The 26,501-nt window shown below is 40.2% G+C and overlaps 1 protein-coding gene across 1 annotated transcript in view; it reads left to right on the forward strand.

Annotated features, from left to right (window-relative positions):
• HSD17B11 (hydroxysteroid 17-beta dehydrogenase 11) overlaps positions 1-22,520 on the forward strand; it is a 37,898-nt gene extending 15,378 nt beyond the window's left edge. The window contains exons 5-7 of the mRNA XM_082726624.1: positions 4,970-5,107; positions 16,508-16,624; positions 21,653-22,520. Coding sequence (XP_082582750.1) covers positions 4,970-5,107; positions 16,508-16,624; positions 21,653-21,743 — 346 coding nt within the window. The 3' untranslated portion in view covers positions 21,744-22,520. The remainder of the gene's footprint in view (positions 1-4,969; positions 5,108-16,507; positions 16,625-21,652) is intronic.
• Positions 22,521-26,501: the final 3,981 nt, after the last annotated feature.

Genomic DNA, 26,501 nt, shown 5'->3' on the forward strand with positions numbered 1-26,501 from the left:
CTGAAGTTCAAAAATACAGAGTTCTTTTAATATGCTCAACATCATTAACTCTGAGCTTTTATGTACTTCTACACTTTTGGTTCACTTAAGAAAAACCAGAAAATATAACTTAGTAAAAGAGAAAAAAATTACTCATAGTCTTACCGTGCCAGAAATAATCATGGTTAGCAGTTTGTTATAATTTTTTAGGACATTTTAAATATAGGTATGTAGTCAAGCATTGAAAAAAATCTACGTGCATAATCTTGGCTTTTTAAAACTTCTTTATTTTTATTTTTTAAAGATTTATTAATTAATTTATTGATTTATTTATTTATTTGTCAGAGAGAGAGAGAGCATGCGAGTATAAGCAGGCAGAGTGGAAGCAGAGGCAGAGAGAGAAGCAGCAGGCTCCTCACCGAACAAGAAGCCTGGTGTGGGGGGCGCCTGGTGGCTCAGTGGGTTAAGCCGCTGCCTTCGGCTCAGGTCATAATCTCAGGATCCTGGGATCGAGCCCCGCATCAGACTTTCTGCTCAGCAGGGAGCCTGCTTCCTCCCCTCTCTCTGCCTGCCTCTCTGCCTTCTTGTGATCTCTCTCTCTGTCAAATAAATAAATAAAATCTTAAAAAAAAAAAAAAAAAAAGAAGCCAGTGCGGGACTCGATCCCAGGACCTCGGGACCATGACCCGAGCCAAAGGCAGCAGCTTCACCAACTGAGACACCCAGGCATCCTTGACTTTTTAAATTTAAAGATTTTATTTATTATTTATTTGACAGAGACACAGCGAGAGAGGGAACACAAGCAGGGGAGTGGGAGAGGGAGAAACAGGCTCCCAACTGAGCAGGGAGCCCAATGTGGGGCTCAATCCCAGGACCCAGGATCATGACCTGAGCTGAAGGCAGACACTTAATGACTGAGCCACCCAGGGGCCCCAAATTTTACATGAACATTTGGATGTTAATACATATATGTGCAATGTCATTTTCATTTTTTGCATGCTATGCCGCTGCACATATGTACCACTGTTTGTACAAATTATCCATTATTGTTGCACAGTTCATCTGTCAGGACTCTTTCGGTTGCGAGTGACATGACGCTTAAACTGCTTCGGACCAGAAGAGGGGTCCCCCCCCCCGCCCCCGCTCTGTAGTTCCAGAGCGTCAGGCAGGCTCTCTGCCTCTGTCTGCTGGTGAGGTAGCTACCGGCAGTTCCCTTAGCGATATAGCCAGCAGGTGGGGGAAAAGCCTTGATTACTCAGCAATGCCTTCCAAGGTTTCTAGTTGCAGAGATCACTTCAGGTGGATCCAGCCACTGGACAGGGGCCACCTGTGGCAGGCTAGTGACAGAGTGAGGTCTCCAGAATAAGGAAATAAGAATACCAAAGGGCAAAAACAAACAGCTTTCCACTCCACACGTTTGTTTGGGGTTTTTTTAAGATTTTTATTTATTTGACAGACAGAGATCAGTAGGAGGCAGAGAGGCAGGCAGAGAGAGAGAAGGGAAAGCAGGCTCTCCACGGAGCAGAGAGCCTGATGCGGGGCCGGATCCCAGGACCTGGGACTATGACCCGTGCCCAAGGCAGAGGCTTTAACCCACTGAGCCACCAGGCGCCCCCACTCCACACGTTTAAAATGGTCTCCACCTATTGGCCTTCATGAACTATATATCCCAGAGACTAACCTTGAATATAAATCTTTAGGAACATGACCGATTATTTCTTTGGGATAAATACTTGTAAGACGAAGGACTAGATCTAAGAGCATGGTGTATTTTTAATGAATTTGATACCATTTGCCCAATTGCCTTCCAGAAAAAGTTGCCAATTTGGAACTGTGCTTTGGAAAATAGAAAGCTGTGGAAAGTCCTCTCTCATCGTTTTTGTTGTTGTTGTTGTTTGTTTTCATTTTTATTTTTAAGCTTAGACATAATATTGAAGGCTTAAAGAGGAAAGATTCCTAGTTCAATGATTTAAAATGAAAACATTCTATACTTTGAAAAGCAACTCTAACAAAATTTCTTCATATCCTCACCATTACTGCTAGGCAAAAATCCCATCTTATTTTATTTATCTTTTCAATTTTATTTTTTTTAAAGATTTTATTATTTGATAGAGAGAAATCACAAGTAGACGGAGAGGCAGACAGAGAGAGAGAGGGAAGCAGGCTCCCTGCTGAGCAGAGAGCCCGATGCGGGACTCGACCCCAGGACCCTGAGATCATGACCTGAGCCGAAGGCAGCGGCTTAACCCACTGAGCCACCCAGGTGCCCTCAATTTATTTTTTTTAAAGATCTTATTTATTTATTTGACAGAGAGAGAGAGAGGCAGGGAGAGAGGGAGCACAAGCAGGGGGAATGAGAGAGGGAGAGGCAGGCTTCCTGCCAAGCAGGGAGACTGATGCAGGGCTCGATCTCAGGAACCTGGGATCATGACCCGAGCCAAAGGCAGATGCCTAACCACTGAGCCACCCAGGCGCCCCCCCAACTTGTTTTAGTTTGTGTTTATTTTATTCCTGAAATAACACATTTTTATATGCATACACCCATTGGTATTTTTATATTGTGACTTTCCTGCTAATGTCCTTCAGCCACTTATTAACTAGAGTACTGTCTTACTCATTTACAAAGTTCCCTGTATTAACCCTTACCCATGGCTTACCTGTTGCAACTGCTTTACCAGTTTGTCATTTGCCTCTTAACTAGGGCGGGAGCTAATGAGGTTTAGAGTACATCTTATAGAGGGGCCTGGTTTATTGGCCCAATTTTAAAGCCCGATTCTACCACTTTGTTTTGTGTCTTTAGGCAAGTCCTGTAACCCTGTTGAGGGAGCTCGTCCAGAAGCTGTGACCTGCGGAGCTGGACTTGAGCAGTTGTAGGCTCCTCCACACCGCCCTGTCCTTGTAACAGTATCCAACTGCCTTCCTGGTTCCCAAAAGCTGCCTTCAGGACACAGCCTTGAGATAGAAATGTGGTGTTGAGGGACATCTGGGTGGCTCAATTGGTTAAGTGTCTGCCTTCAGCTCAGAACATGATCCCAGGGTCCTGGGATCAAGTCCCACATCGGGCTCCCTGCTCAGCGGGGAGTCTGCTTCTCCCTCTCCTGTCACTCTCCCTGCTTGTGGTCTCTCTCTCTCTCACACTCTCTCTTGCAGATAAACAAATAGAAATCATTAAAAAGAAAAAAAGAAAGAAAAGAAAAGTGGTGTCAAGACCATCTGAATGGTATATATGCTGAACCCAGTTAAGGCCTCTATATAAAATTTAAAGATTCTGGCTGGTGGTGTGGGAATCTACTCACCTTACATCTGCGCAAGATGAGTGTCCCAAGTTCCCTTGCTTATTAAGCCTGCCACCCACCGATACAGAGTGGTCCGCCTCTTTCTTTGGCCTCCCTACCCTGTGTATGCAACCAGGGGTAGCTTCAGATTATATCCAACCAGCTCCCCCATCCCAGTGCCTCAATTTCCTTTCTGGTAAATGGGCATCATAGTCACAGCTATTGCAAAGAGTCGTTGTGGAGATTCAATGCAATAATACATCTGAATAACTAAGGACAGTGTCTGACAGTGATCAGTTTTACATATGATTATTTTTGTGTCTTTTCAAGGTAAGGTTTATATCTTACGTAAGTAAATCTAGCCATCTTTTAAGTTTTCAGTATATGTGTGAGTTCTAAAAAAAAAAAAAAAAAAGTTGAGGGAACTTTCCACAGGTTTGTATTTTCCAAAGCACAGGTTAATTGGCAAGAATTTACAACTACTTTGTATAATCGCTAATAAATACAGACTTACAGAAGAATAATCTGGTAATTAATGGCCCCAAACTGCACACTTTAAAGTGGTTAAAATGGGTAATTTTGTTATATATATTTTCACACAATTTTTAAAAATTAAAATAATGTCAGATTCCAAAAAACATTGAATTGTACATTTCAAATGGGTAGGTTATGATACATGAATTTAATTCTCAATAAAGGTATTTTTTAAAAACCTAATTAGAAAAATAATATATGCTTAGAATATGATTAATTTTCTTCTCTTCCCAAATGAAGGAGCTGTAATGATAAGAAGTGCTTTGCATTTTGATTCATTCGTTTGACAAATATTTATTGAGCAGCTATGATAAGTCAAGCACTGTGTTAGGCCCTGGGGATTTATTGGAAACCAAAATAATCATGAAACTTATAGTAAAAGTATGAAGGACAGATGTTAAAAAAAAAAATCACCCCAATGAATATTTAATGACAAACCCTAAACAGGCTATCGTGAAAAACAGAAGATTACTATATAGTGCAGAAGTAATTTAGTCTAGGGGTGAGGGGAAGGCCTCTTTGAGGAAGTGAAGTTGAGACTTAAGGGGAAAAATAAGAGTTGTCCAGGGGAGTTTTCCCAGGAATTCCTGGGTATGTTAGATAATTAACAGGCTATGGTGACATTAACTCTTAGGGAAGCAACAGCAAAAGCAAACACTTTGCCAATTTCCCTAGCGAGACCTTTGAACCTACTCAATTCTCACTTCAGTAAGTGGTGTGGGGATGTAGTAAGAGGTCTTTGCCAATGCTTCTTAGACTTTAAAGATTGATTTATTGATTTATCTTTGAGAGAGAGAGATCCATGCACTTAGCACAAGCAGGAGGGACAGAGGGAGAGGGAAAAAGAGAATCCCAAGCAAGCTCCGCTCTGAGTGCAGAGCCCAACCTGGGCTCCATCTCACAACCCTGAGATCATGACCTGAGCCAAAACCAAGAGTCAGACGCTTAACCAACTAAGCCATCCAGGCGCCCTCCTTCTTAGACGTAAATGCCTATAGATTTACCTGAGACTCTATATTGTGAGTTCTGATTCGGTAGGTCAGGGCTGGACCCGGAGATTCAGCTGTTGGCCATGAGGCCAGCCCCAAGAGCACACTTAACTCGGGAAGACGGACAGTGGAATTAAGTAGATGCAGCAGCTTCCTTGAATCCTTTTGTGACCTCTCTCTGTTTATTTCCAGTTCAAGCAAGTTTGCTGCTGTTGGATTTCATAAAGCTTTGACTGAAGAACTGGCTGCTTTAGAAAGAACTGGAGTCAAAACAACATGTCTCTGCCCTAATTTCATAAACACTGGCTTCATCAAAAACCCAAGTACTGCGTAAGTTGAGACAAGAGGGTTGGTGATTACCATGAATGTCAGTCATTCTGTGGGTTTTCTTAAATATTTTAATCCTTTAAACCTGATATCTGATGCCCTTAGCTCATCTCAATTTCAGCTCCTATACAGTGTGGGAAAACAGGTGGAGAGACAGAGGGAGGGAGAGAATGTATATAAACAAACATGAGTTAACTCAGGTGAACGTGCTAATCCTCCTTTTTTTTTTTCTTTTCCTGGGCAGTGGTTCTCTGACTTAAGTATACATACATTTCCCCAGGAGTGCTTGGGAACCATATAGGGGGTCCCACCCCCGGAGTGGTTGTGCCTGGATTTGGCTGGGAGAGAGTGGGGCTCTCTTAAACAAGCACCATTAGCAATTCTGATACAGATAACCCAGGACCAGGGTGAAAAACACCTTCCTTTGGTAACAGAGGTTATCCTCCAAAATAAGTACCAGTCTTTACTTAGTTAAAAAATAAAATTACAGGGCCGCCTGTGTGGCTTAGGTGGTTAAACTTCTGACCCTTGAATTCAGCTCAGGTCGTGATCTCAGGGTCAGGAGATGGAGCCCTGCATGTGACTCTGAGCCGGGCATGGACCCTGTTTAGGATTCTCTCTCTCCCCCTCTCCCTCCACCCTTCCCCCACCCCATCTCCCTCTCTAAAATAAACAAATGAATAAATAAAACTATAAAGGATCAGTTCTGAGGTTAACTTTTAATTTTTCTCCTCTTTGGGCATAGTTTTAATGTCTTTGTAAACATGATACATACTTTTTGAAAATTCCGATACATAAAAAAATACAAGTAGGAAAGGTTCTTTTTGAGTTTCCTTGAAACCCTCTATCCAGTGCAGACTACTCAATGTTTTGGTGAACTTTGTTCTAGACATCTCTCTGTATACTGTTTAAATGTCTGAATTTTATGTAAATGGTATATATTACAATGGGGTCCCGAAGGCTGTAAGTCAGGTATTTAACTTCCCTCAGCAGTATGTTGTGGACATCATTTCCTGTCAGTAAATACAGAGTTTTACCATAAATTGTATTGATTACTTAGTCTGAACTGTTGTGTCTACTAGTGATCTTTTCCCCTGGCATAGCTGTTTTTTGTTTGTTTTGTTTTTGACACAAAGCTTAATTTAATAGAAATTTTGTTTGTAGTTCTTACATTCTCGATGTGAGCCAAGCTGGAACCCACAGCTCCACCCAGAAGTGGCCCAGTCCTGGGCTCAGGGGGAAAAAGGGATGTGGTGTGTGGGGGGTCAGAGTTCAGGGGTTAGGAGCCCTCTTCTTCCTCAGTGCCGGAGGCTGGGGATGCCACCCTCTTTTCCTGCCCCCACTCTGGGATTAGGAAGGAAAGCAGATGGAATCTTGGGCCTGGGGCTTCTCTTCCACATTTCCCTGCACCCCCCCCCCTGCCCGCCCCAGGTTGGAGGGGAACTAAGGGATCTGGGGAGAGAAGGGGACAGAGGAGGGCAGAGATCTAGTGCCACATCCTAATGCCACACATTTTCACGTTTTGGTACCATCTCCTTCAGGTAGATTGGATTGGATTGAAATGAATTTTTTTTTTAATTTTATTTATTTGTGAGAGAAAGAGAGAGAACACGGATGGGGGGAGGGCAGAGAGAGAAGGAGACTTCACTGGGCAGGGAGCCTGGCATGGGGCTCCATCCCAGGACCCTGAGATCATTCCTGTGCTGAAGACAGACGCTCAACCGACTGAGCCTCCCAGGCACCCCTCCTTCGGGTAGATTTTAGAAGTGGGGTTACTGGGTCAGAGGGTAATACAAATTTTAATATTCCTTTCTACTGCGCAGCTGCCTGGGGAGTGCTGCACCGTGTACCATGGTGCGGGGAGAGCACCTCCACTTCCTCCTTCCTCACTGGTCTGCCTTCTGCAGATGTTCTGCCCTTGCCCTCTGTGAAGGATCGTCTTTGTTTCCTGATGACCTAGTAGCTAGAGTCAGGTGTTTTCTTTGGTTTTTAGGTAGTCTGACTTCTTTTGTGAATTGCCTGTTTCATGGCCTCTGCTCATCTTTTCTACTGAGCTATCGAGCTTTGAAACTGGTATCTAGGAGTTTGTTGTACATTCAAGGTGCCCTTTTGTATGTCATACATGTTGCATATATTTTTCCCCAGCTGGCTATTTGCCGTTAAACTTATTTTTATTTAGTTTTACATTAAAACTTCTCAGGTTTTTTTTTTTTTTTCTTCATGGCCTTTAGGTTCTACGAGGTGTTTATAAAGGTCTTCCTCTCCCCAAGCTTAGGAAATTATCCACCTATGTCTTTTTCTAGTACTTTTATGGTTGTACTGTCACATTTAGACCTTTGCTCCACCCACATTTACTTTAAGAAATAAGGTCATGGTCCTGCTTGTTTTTCCCAAATAGTTAATAAGTTATTTTGTACTATTTATTAAATACTATATCATTTATTTCAGTGCTTTGAAATACCATCTTTAGATGGTATTTACTTGGATCTACTTTTAGATTATCTATTGTGCTAACATTCGATTTTTTTTTAAAAGATTTTATTTATTTATTTATTTGACAGACAATGAGAAAGGGAACACAAGCAGGGGGAGTGGGAGAGGGAGAAGCAGGCTTCCCGCTGAGCAAGGATCCTGATCCCAGGACCCCCGGGATCATGACCTGAGCTGAAGGCAGATACTTAACAACTGAGCCACCCAGGCACCCTAAGATTCCTTTTTTAAATTTTATTTTGCCTTCTCACATTTTTCTCCTCTTTCCCCCCATTCATCTACCTTTAATGGAAATATATTTTAAGTTAATGAAAAATATTCATTGTGGCACTTAGGGAAAATAGCAGGTTCTATTTAAAAACACCTTAACCTAAATATGTCTACCCACAGGTAGAGTAGAAGGTCAACATCAGGTGGAAATTTGGTAGCTGTCCAAAGATCTCACGCCCCCTGAAGAATCTATCAAATTGTCCAAGAGCCCATCTTTAAAAATGTATTTATTTTAGCGAGAGAGCATACAGGGAGAGGAGCACTGGAAGGAGGGAGAAACCCAAGTAGACTCCAGGCTGAGAGTGGAGCCCAGTGCAGGGCTTGAGCCCATCACCCTGAGATCACAACCTGAGCCGAAGCCAAGAGTTGGACACCCAACCGACTGTGCCACCCAGGTGCCCCCAAGAGCCTATTTTTAAGATACAATTTTGTTAGAAAACGAACGTGAGCATATTTACTTCAGAAGGCCAGTGTTTTAATTCATCTGTATTAATCAAGTAAACCCTCATGGGACCCTGAAGAGAGAATATAAAGGACAAATTAATTTGGGGGTCTGAGGAGTAGAGCTGACTAGGAGGAGTAGAAAGAAGATAAAACTTCACTAACCTGTCAGACAAGTACTAGATGATCTCACTTATGTGTGGACTCTAAAAAAGCTGGACTCCTAAAAACAGAGTATAACAGTAGTTACCAGAGGCTAGGATGGGAGCACCGGGGGGTGGGGCCATGGGTGGGAGCACTAGGGAGCTAATCATTTCAGAGCAAAAACTTGCAACCAGTAGATGAATAACTCCTGGAGTTTCAGTGTGCAGCATAGTGATTGTAGACAGCCATACTGTATTATAAACATCAGAGTTGCCAAGAGGCTAGATCTTAATTGTTCCCATGACCCCCCCACACAATCAATCATGTGGTAGGGGTGTTAGCTAACTCCATGATAATCATATTGCAATATATAAAGGTATCAAATCGACACATCATACACCTTAAAGTTATATGTGTTATATGATATGTTGATTAGCTCTCAATAAAAATAAATAACATTTTTTTTTAAAGAGTCCATTATAATTAAAAGGAAGGGTGAAAGGAAGAGGTGAGTTCCATCCTCAAGGATAAGATTTGCCAGTTTCCTCCATTAGTTTCAGGAGGAAAACCCTCATGGGGCCCTGATATAATATATTTGGGTCAGTTTTTTTCATCCAGGCTGTTTTTTGGCAGTTAAAAACAGACACCATATTTCTAAAAATTGTATTTGAGTTTTTTAACCTTGCTCCCAGGACAGGGTTGCCCAAACTAACCTACCTTGTGGGCAAGAGTGCCCTCTTCTGGCAAAGCTGTACTCGTGACAATTAAAAAATAATAGGGACCCCTGCTGTGTATATTTGTAGATGGGCATATGTATCTTTGCTCACTTTTCTAACCATTTTGTTACCTTTTTTTTTTTTTTAATGAAATTGCAAAGAGTAGGAACTTGCTTACTTTTGATAGATTTATTAGATTGCCCTTCAGGATTCTCCTGAGTACTTTATACCCCATTCCCCTTACCTTTGCCAGCTTTGAATATTAGCACAAGTTTTTTTTATTTTTTTTAAAAGATTTTATTTATTGGGGCGCCTGGGTGGCTCAGTGGGTTAAGCCGCTGCCTTCGGCTCAGGTCATGATCTCAGGGTCGTGGGATCGAGTCCCGCATCGGGCTTTCTGCTCAGCAGGGAGCCTGCTTCCTCCTCTCTCTCTGCCTGCCTCTCTACCTACTTGTGATCTCTCTCTGTCAAATAAATAAATAAAATCTTAAAAAAAAAAAAAAAAAAGATTTTATTTATTTATTTGAGAGAGAGAGAAAGAGAGAGCAAAAGCAGGGGGAGGGATAGAGGGAGAGGAAGAAGCAGGGAGCCCAATGTGGGGCTCCACCCCAGGACCCGGGGATCATGACCTGAGCCGAAGGCAGATAGATGCCTAACCAACTGAGCCACCCAGACCCCAACACGTTTAATCTCTGTCAATATGATGAATAAAAAAGTACTTCTGTGTTACATTAATATATTTTTAAAAGATTTTATTTATTTATTTGACAGACAGAGATCACAGGTAGGCAGAGCAGCAGACAGAGAGACAGAGGGAAAGCTGGCTCCCTGCTGAGCAGAGAGCTTGATGCAGGGCTTGATCCCAGGACCCTGACATCATTACCTGAGGCTTAACCCACTGAGCCACCCAGGTGCCCTGTGTTATATTAATATTCTTTGATTATCAGAAAAGCTGATGGTCATCTTTTCATATTTAATAAGTCCTGTCATTTTCTTTACTCCACTCTGCTTAATCAAATCAAGCTGCAGCATACAAGTACTTACGAAATCATCTTAAGAAAGTTCCCTGTGTTCCTAGTTTGTTGAGTGCTTTTTTTTCTCCCCCATGAAAGCATGTTGGATTGTGTCACATGCTTTCTCTGTGCCTATTGAGATGATCATGTGGGACTTTTCATATGATATATTGTAATGATTGATTTTTATATGGTGAACCACCTAGCATTCTTGGAGTTTTTTGTGTGTTCTTTTATTTATTTATTTATTTTAGAGAGAGAGAGAGAGAGAGGAGCTGAGGGGAAGGCCAGAGGGAGAGGTAGAGAATCTCAAACAGACTCCTCACCAAGCCTGATGCAGGGCTCAATTTCACGACCCCGAGATCATGAGCTCAGTTGAAACCAAGAATTGGACGCTTAACCAACCAAGCCACCCAGATGCCCCCACCTTGCATTCTTGCAATAAATCTCATTTGGCTATGGTATATAATGCCCTTTTTTTTTTTTTTTAAGATTTTATTTACTTATTTGAGAGAGAGAGAGAGTGAGAGAGAACACAAGCAAAGAGGGTCAGAGGGAGAAAGAGAAGCAGACTCCCTGCTGAGCAGAGAGCCTGACATGGGGCTTGATCAGGGCCTCCAGAATTATGACCTGAGCTGAAGGCAGATGCTTAACCAACTGAACCACCCAGCAAGCTTTATAATCCTTTTACTATCATGCTGCATTTGGTTTGATGCTGGATTTTGTTGAGGGTATTTGTATCTGTACTCATAAGAGATATTGTTATTTAGTTTTCTAGTGATACCTTAGTCTGGCTTTAGTTAAAGGGTAATTCTGGCTTATAACTTTAAGAAGGACTGGTGTTAATTCTTTAAACATTGAGTAGAGTTTCTCATGAAGCCATTTATTTGGTCCTGGGCTTTTCTTTGCCGGTGGGGGTTTGTGGGTTTTTGTTGTTGTTGTTGTTGTTGTTGTTTTGGTTACTGATTCAATCTGTTATTAAAGGTTACTCAGATTTTATATTTTTTCCTGAATTAGTTTTAGTGCTTTATGTGTTTCTAGGAATTTGTACAACTTCTTGTAGATTATCTGATTGTTGGTATACGGTTGTTCATAGTATTCTCTTATAACCCCTTTTATGTCTGTAAGGTAGGCAATAATGTCCTCATTTTCATAATAATCTGTCTTCTCTCTTGGTCGGTCTAGCTAAGTTTGTTAATTTTGTTGATCTTTTCAGAGCCAACTTTTGGTTTCATTTATTTTTTCTACTATAATCTATTCTCCATGTCATTTATCCCTGCTCTAATCATGATTTCTTTCATTTTGCTTGCTTTATATTTAGTTCTTTTTTTTAGTTTATTAAGGTGAGAAGTTAGGTTATGGATTTGAGATTTCGGGTTTTTTTAAAGGTAGTAACTTATAGCTATAAATATCCCTCTGAGCACTGGTTTTGCTGCATCACATAAATTTTGATATGTTGTATTCTTTCACTCATCTCAAACTATTTCCTAATTTTCTGTGATTTCCTCCTTGTCCCACTGGTTAATTTCCACATATTCGTGAATTTTCCAGTTTTCCTTCTGTTACTGATTCCCAATTTTATTCTGTTGTGGTTGGAGAACATATTTTGTATGATTTTGGTCTTTTTAAAAATTTCACAAGAATTGTTTTGTGGTTTCACATACAGTCTGTCCTGGATGATGTTCTGTGTGCCATTAAGAAGAATGTTTTTGGATGGAGCATTCTCTAGATGCTGGGAGGTCCAGTTGGCTTACACTATTGTTCAAGTTCTCTGTGTCTTTGCTAATATGTCTAGTTGTTCAAGTCATTGTTGAAAGTAAGATTAATGTCTCCAGTTCTTATTTTATTTTATTATTTCTTTTCAGTGTTCCAGAATTCATTGTTTATGCACCACACCCAGTGCTCCATGCAATACATGCCCTCCATAATAGCCACCACCAGGCTCACCCAACCCTCCACCCCCCTCCCCTCCAAAACCCTCAATTTGTTTCTCAGAGTCCACAGTCTCTCCTGCTTCGTCTCCTCTTCCAGTTTCCCCCAACTCCCTTCTCTCCTTCTCCAAATGTCCTCCGTGTTTTTCCTTATGCTCCACAAGTAAGCAAAACCATATGATTCCAGTTCTTATTTTTAAACTGTGTTTTCCCTCAATTCTGTCCATTTTTGCTTCATGTATTTTGGAGCTCGGTTATGTATATGAACAATTTTTAATTAAATATTCTTTCCCCACATAAGTTCTCTCCCTCCATTCCCAACAGTGTAGCATAATCTGAATTTTTTAGATTTTTTGACAGCCAAGAATTTTTGTTCAACATCCTTTTAAAAACATCTACTCTCCTACATGAAATATACATAAAATTTTTTAAGAGTTTAATTTTCGTCTGTGCTACATAAAGATAATAGTTTTTGTTGCCAAGTACCATACAAAAGAAAATGTTATGTAAGAAGGTGACAACATTTATATAGTATGATTGTGTACAGTGCTTCCATGCACATGAGCAGTGGCCTGCTGAAGCCAGCTTATGTTCATTCAGCGACACCGCACTGAGAGCTTGAAATCCACCCTGGTGAGAGGCTTTACACCATAGAAAGGAAATGCTACAAAAAGGGGAACTCTGGCCCTAGAGAGCCAGTTGCAAAACATTTACTAGTATATCACTGCATTAACCCCATTTTCAGATTAGATACAAAAACCAAAGCCTCCAAACGTTGAAGAGTAGAAATACCTTCCCCAAACTTACTCAACCACTTAAGTGGTAGCTAGATAATCAAACATAGTCCTTCTACCTGAAAATACTCTTTGTCTCTAAGCATCCCTATACCCCCACATGCATTCTCCTTCCCTACACCAACAGAGAGGCCTAGAGTATTTGGGGACAGTTTCTACAAAATCCATCATGGGCATTTATTTAATAGGATTTGCAACTCTTACTACTATTAGACTCTCACTACTTACTACTATTAGACTCTTACTACTATTAGTCAGGGAAAAATAATTTTCCATGTACTGATATTTTAACGATTTTATTCTGCCAAGATAGTATTTTCTGAAAGTCTTTTCTTTTTGGCCTTTTAAAAATCATGGTATTGGCCAGCCATTAAATTCAATGAAAATTTCTTTGACAGAGGCTGAGACTTTGAGTAAAGCGATCAAGTACACTAAGAAAAGTTTAGTCAGTGCCACACCATTTGACCAGGAGGTTCACAAGGCCACAGTGTGAGTGGGGAAGTATGCTGTACTGCGCACACAGGTGTCTGTGCATTTTCATGGAGCGTGGGAATAGTGAAGTCTGGTAGCAGTATGCTAAGAAATGAATTTCCTCCTGAACACTTGAAGGCACAAGCATCTTTCAGTTTCTGAATTCATTTTTGTTGGCGCTCTGCTTATACCACAGGCCAAAGGAGGGCTTAGTCTTCTTCAGGCTTCGATTGCCTTTCATTTTTACCTCCTCTGGACCAAAAGCTGTCATCTTTGTTATTACATTTTCTCTTCTGTTGCATCTCCACATTTTTCCTATGTAATACTTCAGGATCCAGGAGGAGCACAGTATTTTCATTAATGACTGCCCTATGCTGAGAATGAAAGGTCATACCATAGATATTTTAAACTCTGCTCTCCTTCATATATTCAATTATCATGCTCACTTTTTAATTTAAATTCAATTAGCCAACAAATAGCAGATCCTTAGTTTTTGGTATAGTGTTCAGTGATTCATCAGTTGTGTATAACACCCAGTGCCCATTACATCACGTGCCCTCCTTAGTGCCCATCACCCAGTTACCCCATCCCCCCACCTACCTCCTCCACAGCAACCTTCAGTTTGTTCCTGGAGTCAAGAGTCAGTCTCTCACGGTTTGGCTCCCTCTCTGTTTTCTTCCCATTCAGTTTTCCCTCTCTTCCTTTATGATCCTCTGCACTGTTTCTTATATTCCACTTAGGAATACTTAGGAAGTATTGTACTTTTAAGTACAATACTGTAGAATTTTATATATATATACATATATATATATGTGTGTGTGTATATATATGTAAGTATGTACATCACCACTAATACTATGTAGTACTTCTTAACTATCCTAATCTTACTTCACTGCATATTTTTTCTTTCCAAATGAACTATTCTATATTTGTTCCTAACGAATCTCATCCAGTTCTTTTTGTCTCACTTCTCTTAACTAGTCACACACCTTTAAAAATCTGCCTCCCCAGAATGTTACTCAAATAGTTTGGTGATGTTGGCAGATTTCATGAGTGTAATTAATTATATATCTTTTTTTCTAAGTCACCACCAAAATTTTAAAAACTGAGGGCCAATTCTTGCATAACACCATCCTAAGTGCACATGATCTAACATGCAGATGGCAAAGGCCACCTTTTGGAGACCTCCTGCTACTCCATAGTTAGTATGCCAGCGTGATTATACAGTGAGGATGCAATACGGAACTAAGTAATAAGGCTGAAAACTAAATCAAGGCTTAGTAAATATAAGGGCTCCCTATGGAGATGAAGGACCTAGAGCTGGGCACATTTTTCGTTTTGTTTTTAAAAATATATTTATTTTATTTTTAATTTAGATTCAGTTAATTAACATATATTATTTGTGTCAGGGGTACAGGTCTGTGATTTATCAGTCTTATATAATATCCAGTGCTCATTACAATACATGCCCTCCCCAGTGTCTATCACCCATTTAACCCATCCCTCCACCCCTCTCCCCTCCAGCAACCCTCAGTTTGTTTCCTAAGATTAAGAGTCCCTTATGGTTTGTCTCCCTCTCTGTTTTCATCTTGTTTCATTTTTCCCTCTCTTCCCCTATGATCCTCTGCCTAAATTTCCTAAATTCCACTTTCCTAAATTCCACATATCAGTGAGATCATGTAATTGTCTTTCTCTGATTGACTTGTTTTGCTTAGTGTAATACACTCTACTTCCATCCATGTTGTTGCAAATGGCAAAGCTTCATTTTTTATGGCTACATAATATTCTGTTGTGTATATATACCACATCTTCTTTATCCATTCATCTGTTGATAGACATCTTGGCTCTTGCAAATGGCAAGACTTCATTTTTTGTGGCTGCATAATATTCCATTTTGTATATATACCACATCTTCTTTATCCATTCATCTGTTGATGGACATCAAACTATAGACATCATAGTTTGGCTATTGTGGACATTGCTGCTATGAACATTGGGGTGCAGGTGTCCCTTTGGATCACTACATTTGTATTTTGGGGGTAAATATCCAGTAGTGCAAATGCTGGGTTGTAGGGTAGCTCTCTTTTCAACTTTTTGAGGACCCTTCATGCTGTTTTCCAGAGTGGCTGCACCAGCTTGCATTCCCACCAACAGTGTAGGAGGGTTCCCCTTTCTCCACATCCTCGCCAGCATCTGTCATTTCCTGACTTGTTAATTTTAGCCATTCTGAACGGTGTGAGGTGGTATCTCATTGTGGTTTTGATTTGTATTTCCCTGAGGATGAGTGATATTGAGCACTTCTTCATGTGTCTGTTGGCCATCTGGATGTCATCTTTGCAAAATGTCTGTTCTATCTTCTGCCCACTTCTTGATTGGATTATTTATTCTTTGGGCTTTCAGTTTGATAATTCGTTATAGATTTTGGATACTAGGAGCCAGGCACATTTTTATATTTTAATTTTCTCTGACACTTTAGAAATTGTTTGCTGACGAGTCTTGGTATATAATAAAACTTGTATAATGATATCTGGCTTTTTCCCCAATATTTCTAAAGATTCATTTTAAGATTTCATTTATTTATTTGAGAGAGGGAGAGAGAAAGAGAGCACATGCAGGAGGAGAGAGAGAAGAAGAGGGAGAAGCAGACTTCCTGCTGAGCAGGGAGCCCACCGAGGTCGAGCTCCCTCCCAGGACTCTGGGACCATGACCTGAGCTGAAGGCGCAGACACCTGATTGACTGAGCTACCCCGGTGCTCCAAAACTTCTAAAGATTTAGAAGTGAATTTGTCAGTCCTAATCCAGTTCAGTTATTTTTGACTCCTGGTTTCTTACGTAATTCTAATTTGCAAAATAGGAACTGTAGTCTCTCCGTCACAGGTTGTTGCAAACTTCAGTGAGAGGACCTATGGAGCGTGTTTAGCACAGTGCATAGTACATGATAAGCACCAAATAAGTGGATGTTGTTAATATTCATGCTAAAGCAGCTACTATTTTTGAGCACTTCTAACGGGCCAGATGCTACAAGGCTGTTACGTTATGATTCCTTTGGTAATTTAACTTCTTTGTTTAGCACCTAACTAAAGTAGGTGCTTCTGTGAAATGTTTTTTTGCTGACGACTGCTTCTGATTTCAGTTTGGGACCCACCCTGGAACCTGAGGAAGTGGTAGACAGGCTGATGAATGGGATCCTGACTGAGGAGAAAATGATTTTTATTCCATCTTCAATAAGCTTTTTAACAGTGGTGGAAAAGTAAGTGACATTTACAGTTATCACCATTAGAAGATTTATGTATTACATATTTGTATTTAGATTTAAACCAGACATTTGATAAAGTACAATTAAATGGAGTTAAGTTTTTTTAAAAAAGTTAAGTTTCAATGTCTATCAGTTGTTTTTTCTTAAAGATTTTTATTTGTCAAAGAGAGAGAGCACAAGCAGGGGGAGCAGAAGGAGAAATACACTCCCCTCTGACCGGAGAGCCTGGTGTGGGACTCAGTACCAGGACCCTGGGATCATGACCTGAGCCAAAGGCAGACACTTAACCAGCTGGGCCACCCAGGCATCCCAATCCACATCAGTTTCTAAAACCACGTTTGTTAATCCTTAAAGCAGCGTTTATTGTATAGCAGTTGAGTAAGTGAACTCAATAATTTCCACAAGTTTTTAAGTTTTCTTTCTAGAGAATGAAAGGTGTATATTTCTGAAAGTCTTGTCTCTTGAATGAATGACTATAGAGAAGTATAGTTTTTCAGCATTATTACATGATGGAATCCTAGAACAACAATATTAGAAGAGACCATAGTTAGGTTTTAGGTATTCATCTAAATACACAAAGATAATCATCAAGCTCTTATTTTGTGCAAAGTCACACTGAGGGATAGGAATTGTTAAATACATTTTATAATTTTAAAGATCCTTGAGCTTTACTACTTGCATGGACCAGTGGCATCAGGATCACTTGGGAGTTTGTTAGAAAAACAGAATCTCTGGATATCCTGAGTCAGAGTTTGCATTCCTGTAGGATCCACAGCTGATTTGAATGCATATTCAAATTTGAGAAGCATTTCTTTAGGGCAGTAGTGCTCAGCTTTGGTCATGTTGGAATTCGCTTGGGAGTTTCCAAAATACTAAGGCCTGGGAGCTGCTCCCCACGACTGATGTAATTGACCTGGATTGTGGGCTGGTCTCTGAGAGATACAACTTTCCAAGTGATTCTGACGTACAGCCAAGATTGGAACGCACTGGCTTAACTTACCTTCCTGATAGCACATTGCCTCATTACTCACATGGGAACACTGTGTAGCAGTGAGGCTGGTCCAGGTCATGAGGGGAATGTGAAGAGGTGACTTAGGTTAGAAGAGGGAAGGAAGGAAAGAAGGAAGCCAGCCAGCCAGCTTCTTGTTCTCTGTTCCTACAGTTGGGCTTCTGCAACATAGTGGGATATCAGGATCACTTGGGAAAATAATTTTTTTTTGAAGATTTTATTTATTTATTTGAGAGAAAGTGAGAGAGATAGGGGGAGAGAGCACAGGCAGGGAGGAGAGGGAGAAGTAGGTTCCACGTGAGCAGGGAGCTCGACATGGGGCTCGATCTCCTGACCCTGAGATCATGACCTGAGCCGAAGGTAGTCACTTAACTGACTTGAGCCACCTAGGCACCCTGGGAAGATAATTTTAAAAAATAGATGCTTTGGATCTGACCTCTAAAGGATTTAATATAGGAAATTTTGGTTGGGACCCAGACATCTGTATTTTAACAGGCAACTGTCACAGGCAGTTGGTTCAAGATTGTACTTTGAGAATGACTTGACCTCGGAACTGAAAAAATTTCAAGAGATCAAAAGCATACATGACACATGTCAGGCTTTTTAGCCCCTTCTGCAAGGAGCTATAGTTGTACATCCCTTAGAAGTTTAGGTGGTAAAACTCAAGGATCTCCTGGGAATAACCAGGTTAAAACCTGTGATGTATTTAGCATTATTTTTGTTACATTTCGTAAGTAAGCACTCAGTGACTATAGTCCTTTAGAATGTAGGTCTATGAGGGAAGGAAGTTCACCTGTTTTCATCACTGTGTGTAACCCCTATACTTTGAAGAGTTGATGGACATATGGAGGGGGCACCAAAATGTTTGTTGATTTAATAAATTAATTCTATTTCCTAGACCATTACTATAGAGACTCAAATATTGTGCTTTGGAGTTAGAGGAAGCTGTGTTTATGACTTGTTCACCACATGAACACAAAATGAGTTGTTTAGCTTCCTTTTTTTTTTTTTAAGGTTTTATTTATTTGTCAGAGAGAGAGTGTGCGCACAGGCATGAGTGGGGGAGGGGCAGAGGAAGAACCAGGCTCCATGCTGAGCAGAGCCCAATGTGGGACTCAATCCCAGGATTATGACCTGGGATTATGACCTCAGCCAAAGGCAGACTCTTAACCAAGTGAGCCACCTAGGCATCCCAAATTGTTGAACTTCTTAGAAGCTCATTGTCTTCATCTGCCACATGGAGATAGTAAGACATTATAGGATCGTGAGAAATAAATAAAATGATGCATTTAAAGTATTTAGTATATTGTAAATACTCAGTAAATGTTATATACAGCTATTATTATTATAATTAACACTGTTATTAGCATTGCCCTGATTTTTCTCTGACTGAATCAAACTTTGGTGCTCAGTTGCCAGGCCTTTTTTAATGCCATCTGGTCAGATGTCTATATATTCAGCTGATCCTGTACAGCATGGCTTTGAAATGCAGGGGTCCAGAGATGGATTTTTTGTTGTTGTTACAGCACAGTATTGTAAATGTATTTTCTCTTCCTTATGGTTTTCTTAGTAATATTTTCTTTAGTTTACTTTATTGTAAGAATATAGTATAAGGAAGGGGGAAGATAATATAATATAGTGTTAATACATATAACATGTAAACGTGTTATTAACTGTTTAGCTTCTCAATAAGGCTTCCTTCTAGTCAACAGTAGGCTTTTAGTAGTTAAGTTTTTGGAGTATCAAAGCACATGTGTGTTGTGCAAGGTCAACTATAGTTATGGCGACTTACATATTCTGTTTAGATTCTCTCAGTCTTACTGGAATGGGATGAATTCCTCAATATTCTTAAGTACTGGCATATCTCATTCTATTGCCCTCCATCTCACTGTACTCTCAGATACTGTGTTTTTACAAACCGAAGGTTCGTGGTAACCCTGTATCAAGCAACTCTACCAGTGTCATTTTTCCAACACCATTTGCTGACTTCCTGTCTCTGTCACATTTTGATAACTCCTGAACTATTTCACACTTTTTCACAACTATATTTACAGTGATCTGTGATCGGTGATTACAGATCACTGAAAGCTCAGATGATGGCTAGCATGCTTTAGCAATAAAGTATTTTTTAATTAAGGTCTATAGACTTTTTTAGACATAATGCTATTGCATACTTAATAGACTATAGTGTAAACATAATTTTTATATGTACTGGGAAACCAAAAAATTCATTTGACCTGCTTTATTGTAATATTTGCTTTATTGCAGTAGTTTGGCCCCAAACCTGCAGTATAGGGTGGGAAGGGGAAAAAATTAGACCTACTATATGTCCGTCATAAACAAAAAAAATGTTTAAAGCATTTTAGATTAACACATTGATTCTTCACAAGAACACTGTAGAGCAGGCGTTAATTTTTCCATTTTCCCATGGGAAATTTAAACTCACAAGTTAAATAACTTGTTCAGCATTATGCTCAAAACCAAGTGCTTTATCTGCATTTTCATTTAGTAGTTCTCCCTCAGTCTCTCAGTGGAACATTTTAATAATATTTTGAATTATAAAGTATAAAATTAGTTCTGTTCTCACGTCCTTTACAACATCATGTTTCTTATTTTAAAAAACTTTAGCCTCTCAATTCCTCAGTTCTAGGCACCTCCTCTCTCAGATCTTCTGAGAAACACAGGTTTCAAAAATTAAGTATTTCGAGTCACTCCTACCCTAAAGGAGTTGAAGCCTCCTTCCTTTTCTTTTTGAAAAAGAAATGGATTTAGGGATGCCTAGGTGATTCAGTCAGTTAAACCACTGCCTTCGGCTCAGGTCATGATCCCAGGGTCATAGGATCAAGTCCCACATCAGGCACCATGCTCAGGCAGAGCCTGCTTCTCTCTCTGCCTCTGCCTGCCACTCTGCCTGCTTGTGCTCTCTCTCTCTCTCTCTCTCTTTACGACAAATAGATAGATAAATAAAATCTTAAAAAAAAAAAAAAAGAAAGAAATGGATTGAATTGGAAAGATCATAGAGGAGTGACTCAGAGTTAAAACTCCTAATCTTAAAACTAATCTTATTTAATATAATACATGGTAAAGGATACACCCAAACTATAGATTACAGATATGTACTATCTCTGTGGGTTGAGAAATTACTGATAACAGACCCTGCTATGAATGTGGTAATGTCTTCCTTCTCAGTCTTATGTTAGCTATCATGCAGCACTTAAATCTGTGAGAAAATAGTAGTGAAGGGGAGCAAGAGACAAATCATGCCTTCGGTGTTTAGACAAGGCTTATAGGAGTCCTCATCTGAGGCTCTCCAGAGACCATAGGATGGAAAGCTCCATCCTACAGGCATTTCCATAGTGGATAGATGAGAAAACAGCGCTGTAATGGGGAGACTTTACAAATACCCATTGTTAAGTGGGGACTAGGGCAATAAGACTGAAGTCTGTTTTTTTTTAAGAAATATCCAAAAAACTTCCTTATTCTTAAAGAGAGAAAGAAAGAAAGAAGAAAGAGAAAGGAAGAAAGAGAGTCCAACAAATAGTTTCCTTTTTTTTTTCCTTTTTTTTTTTTTGACAGAGAGGAAGATCACAAGTAGGCAGAGAGGCAGGCAGTGGCAGGGGAGGGAGGAAGCAGACAGTTGGTGGGGGGGCAGGCTCCCCGCTGAGCAGAGAGCCCGATGCGGGGCTTGATCCTAGGACCCTGAGATCATGACCTGAGCTGAAGGCAGAGGCTTAACCCACTGAGCCACCCAGGTGCCCCAAAATAGTTTCCATCTTATACGTGCCTATTCCTCCTTCCTCTGTTTGTATGTGATTATAGTCCAGTATCTGATTTATACATGACATGTAGCTGCCTCATATATAGAATGTAACTAAAGTTCTTTTTCTTATACAAAAAAATGATGATAGATGATAAATGTAAGTATTTTAAAAGAAGAGATATTTTACAAATGCACTTAATGTTAATTTCCTAATTATTTTCATGTACTCCCTTTTTTTCCCCCCTTTTTTTAGGATCCTTCCGGAGCGTTTCCTGGCATATTTAAAACAAAAGATCAATGTTAGGTTTGATGCAGTTATTGGATATAAAACTAAAGGACAGTAAGTCCTACACTGACTACATTCCACATTTAGTTGATGTAAATACGTATCTTCAAAAATACCAGCTTTCCAAAACATCATTATATTTAAGTAGCATAACTTAAATTCTTTTTCATACATTAGCTAAAAATAAATAGAACTGATTTACAAGGGTTAAGTTGATTTCATCTAATACTAATCAGAACTTAAACGAATGCTTAGACTTCTGCTTTTTCTAATTAACTTTTCTTCTTTAGTATCATCTTTTGAGGCCCTGTAGGTTCTCATTTATTATCACTTGTCCTTAAGGTGAAAGCTGATTTCATATAATACAAAGAGGGGAGTATCTTAGGAATTGACCTTATAGAAAATGGAGAAAAGGAACAAAAATAATATTATAATTTCTAAGATTTCGTGCCTTGTGAAGTCTTTGCAAAATTTGTACTATAATGTATAAGATATATTTTTATTTCTAATTGTACTTAAATTTTATATAATTCACATTTCCTTTTCTAGTCTCCATAAAAACAAAAACTTCAGGCTCTCTAAATACAATGAAGGACTGTATCTACTGGCATTTCCCAGTGAGTTTCATGTGATGTAAGAAATGTCACTGAAACATTTCATCTTACACATTACCACTCTGTTTCCTGAAAGATGCCTGACATTCCAAAGCCAAACATTTCATCTCAAGGAAACTAGAGATCCACGCATGTTGCATGTATAAAAGCATCATTGGGATTTGAGGCAGAGAATTAGGAAAATGTACCCACGGTGGCAACAATAAACAGATTTAAACTTTTGTCTCCATCTTTTCATCTTGAACAGAACTTTCCCTAACCTTCAAATGAAAGGAAAATGGATTATGTAATCAAAGGTCTTTTTTTTTTAATACCCAGAAATTTCTCGGATATGATTGATGCTCAGTGTGATGAGAATTTAAGATCCGACCTATAAATGGAAAAACTAAGCAGGCTTGCTGAATTTCTATTGAAGAAAAATTTTTCCAAGATGGTATTAGACACATACACAAATGAGAGAACTTTGGTCCTTGTGTCAGAAGGTCCATACTCAGAAAACATATAAATCAGAATACTCACCCTTGTGAAATGGAGTAAATGGGTCACATTAGGTACATAAACTTCAGCGTTAAAGATCTTAATTCTGTTTCTATACAGAAACATATTTATTTAATATTTAATATTTATTGATTTGCCTCCAGGAATTCTGTGTAGCAGGTGAAGTTGAAGGCACTGTTGAAATTCCTGTAGGGAGCAGGAGCCCAGAAGAACCTTAGAGGTTGGAGCCCCAGCTCTGCCGACAGCTTAATGAATACTCTACAGGGTTCCGGGATTTTGTTCTCTGCTGTCAGCATGAAGGTCTCTTCATGAGACTCAGCATGAGACTCTAGGTCTCAAAACTTGTAACATATATTTTAAGTCTCAAGACTTAAGTCATCTCATCAGTGCCACTGCGGATTAGAAGGATCATAGGATAATCTTCTTAGGAAGGTTATACCTGAGATTCTATAATGAGAGAATTTCACAGCAGGTATTCCTGCAATAAATTTCTCCCTACCTATCAGATTCCTTCTTGATACAGAGAATCCAAATGCAATTGCTGTCAGACTACATTCTACATTCAGTGGATATCTGAGTCAGGAATACCTGCCTTCAAAAACGTTGTTACATTTCTTTCTTTAAAGATTTTATTTATTTGACAAAGAGAGACACAACGAGAGAGGGAACACAAGCAGGGGGAGCGGAGTGAGAGAGGGAGAAGCAGGCTTCCCATGGAGCAGAGAGCCCGATGCGGGGCTCGATCCCAGGACTCTGGGATCATGACCCGAACTGAAGGCAGATGCTTAATGACTGAGCCACCCAGGTGCCCCAACACTGTTACATTTAAATAAAATAATTTGAGATTCTTCTCCACCCATGGGTTGTACTGTGGGAGCACTCTGTTAGAGAATTTGTGAATAACCCCAGAATTCATAGATTTGCCTCAACCCTGTCCTGTTAGCAGAGACTCACAGTAGAGGGCGGAGAGGCTCTTATAGTCCGCTTAGAAGTCATCTGAAATACATACCATCTTTGTTCTTTTCATTAAGTGATTCCTGTCCAGCTTGCCAAGCAGAACAATGAAGTAAGCGAGGAGAACATCTTCAGCAAACACTTCAGGAAGATAACTAAGGCCCCAAATACACAGATAACTTTCCTCTTCTCACAGTAAACATGTTCAGCTCTTAACACACTTGTCTGAAATTAACACTTTGGTGGGGTCTGGCATTAACCATGACTAGAAGTAAGTATTATTTGGATAGTATGTTGACAGAGTGGGACTTGGTCCCTTTTAGGAACATTAATCACATGCTAGCACAGTTTGCCATTTAATTCTCCAGCAATTCTGTGTTGCAGGCGATGTTGAAGGCACTGTTGAAGTTCCCACAGGGAGATTCTTCCCCAGAAAATCTTAGAGGCTGGAGCCCCAGCTCTGCTGAGAGGTTAATGAATGCTGTAGAGGTTCAGGGCTTTTATTCTTTGCCCTGCTTCCAAAAAAAAAGCTTGCTCTGATTCACTAACATCAGGCAATTACTGCTGTGACTCTAGGTCTGAAAACTTTTAACTGTTATTTGAATGAATGAATTCTAACTCTGAACCCACGTCTCCACAATTTAGTGGGAAAATTCTTCTCAGCCATCAATAGGGCTACCTCTGAGAGTCACACCAAAATCAAAGAGGCTTACCATGTCTTGGGGTAAACAGGAAAGACTTCTCTAATTGTCAACTCATGGTACTCTGTGGTACTAAACTAAGAACTTGATGTCAGATGGTTTTCTCTTTTGTGGGGTAGGGAAATTCTGACTGTTGGCAAGGAACCAGCCCTCACTGGACACACCATAAAACCTTCCTGAGCCCTCGATATCACCCTGGGAGCCTCGCCATGGGATGACTAGGACTCACTGGCCTTCCCCAGCCCCTTAGAGAATACTCCCAGGCTTGCCTTCAAAAACACTCTTCCCCATCCCTATCCCCAAGCCACAGAGTCTCTCTTGCCAGATACCTGCTTTTTAATGGAAATGAGGATTAGAAAGAGTGAGGAATCAGGTCCAGGCAAAGGGTTAAAACTGACTCTTAGTAGGTCCTCAACACCAGCTTGGCTAGTGCGTGAATAACTAATAAGGATTTTGCTGTGGGGAAGGGGGCAATTATGAAGAGCTTCCTCTCCCAGGCTGGGTGATTGTCTCCCTTGAAGAATTCTGTGTGGTAGACATCGTTCTTCCCATTTTATAGCCCAAAGAGATTCAACAAATTTAACCTTAAATCACACAGCTACTCAGAGGTCAAGATGAGGCACTGGGTGTGGTGCATAAACAATGAATTTTGGAACACTGAAAAGAAATAAAATTATATAAATGAGGGGCACCTGGGTGGCTCAGTGGGCGAAGCCTCTGCCTTAGGCTCAGGTCATGATCTCAGGGTCCTGAGATCGAGCCCCACATTGGGCGCTCTGCTCAGCAGGAAGCCTGCTTCCTCCTCTCTCTCTCTGCCTGCCTCTCTGCCTACTTGTGATCTCTGTCAAATAAATAAAATCTTTTTTTAAAAATTATATAAATGAAAGAAAAATGAATGCAAGTTTGCTGACCTCACTATTCCAGCATCAGGGGACTTCTTGGAGATTTGAACTATCACCCTAAACCCTCTCTACTTCCTTTTACCCAAGCTTTTCTTGGTATTCAAACAATATTCCAATATTAGCCAATGATAATCTCTGACTAAAGCTCGTTGATCTAGGAATTACTTTAAAGTGAAACAAAATGTTACATGCAGATACCCAAGTATTCTACCTGAAAAAAGTCTAGCCTGGAATGGCCCAATATCACAACAGTCTAAAGTTTCCTGAAATTAAAATGCTGAGCCTGAAAATACTGGGATAGTCTTGATCTGCACTGGACATCACACCCTTCCCCAAAATACATATGAATTCCCACTTGACCATAGATCCAAACTGACCACTCAAGTTTTTTTATTTTTTCTCTTTCGTTTCTTTCTTTTTTTTTTTTTAATTGGTATAGGGATGACTAGACAATCTAGGGATAGAGAGAGATGTGCCTTTTACTTTCACAGTCTTCCCTATAATTACAAGTGGACTGGTATGGCCAAAAGAGCACTGGGCACTCTAATTCAAGCTAGCCATGCTGGAACCTCCATTTCCTCATCTGTAAAAGGATTGAATTAGACTGTATGATCTCTTCCACTATCTCCATTTCCAATTACATAAATGTCTTATAAACAATACACACAAAATCTAGCATCTTCTCTAGACCCTCCGTGTTCCCTGACAGAGACTACCAAGTGTCCAAGCTAAAAACCTAGAATTACACCTGCCTCCTTCCCCCGGCTCACCTTTATCCTTCAGCTCACCCAAATCCTCTAAGCTCTGGCACATAACATTCAATATCGGTCATCATTCCCACATATCCAGCCTGAATCTCCCCTCTGAATGCCACACACATAAGCAATCACCTTCTTGATGTCTCTGCAGGTATGACCAACAGGCCTTTCACTCCATGATTTCTGAAACTGTGTGGGTGTCCCAAACCTATTCCAAACCCCATTATTCCAGTTGCTCAGGCCAAAAAACTTAGTGTCATCCTTGACTCCTTCCCCATTCATTACAAAAGCAGTTCTGTTTGCTCTACCTTGAGAATATGTCCAGAATTTTATCACCTCTTATTACCCACCCCCTGCCGCCATCACCTCCTGTTCCCCCCCCCCCCCCC

This window comes from Mustela nivalis, assembly GCF_964662115.1.
Source record: "Mustela nivalis genome assembly, chromosome: 4".
Taxonomy (NCBI): domain Eukaryota; kingdom Metazoa; phylum Chordata; class Mammalia; order Carnivora; family Mustelidae; genus Mustela; species Mustela nivalis.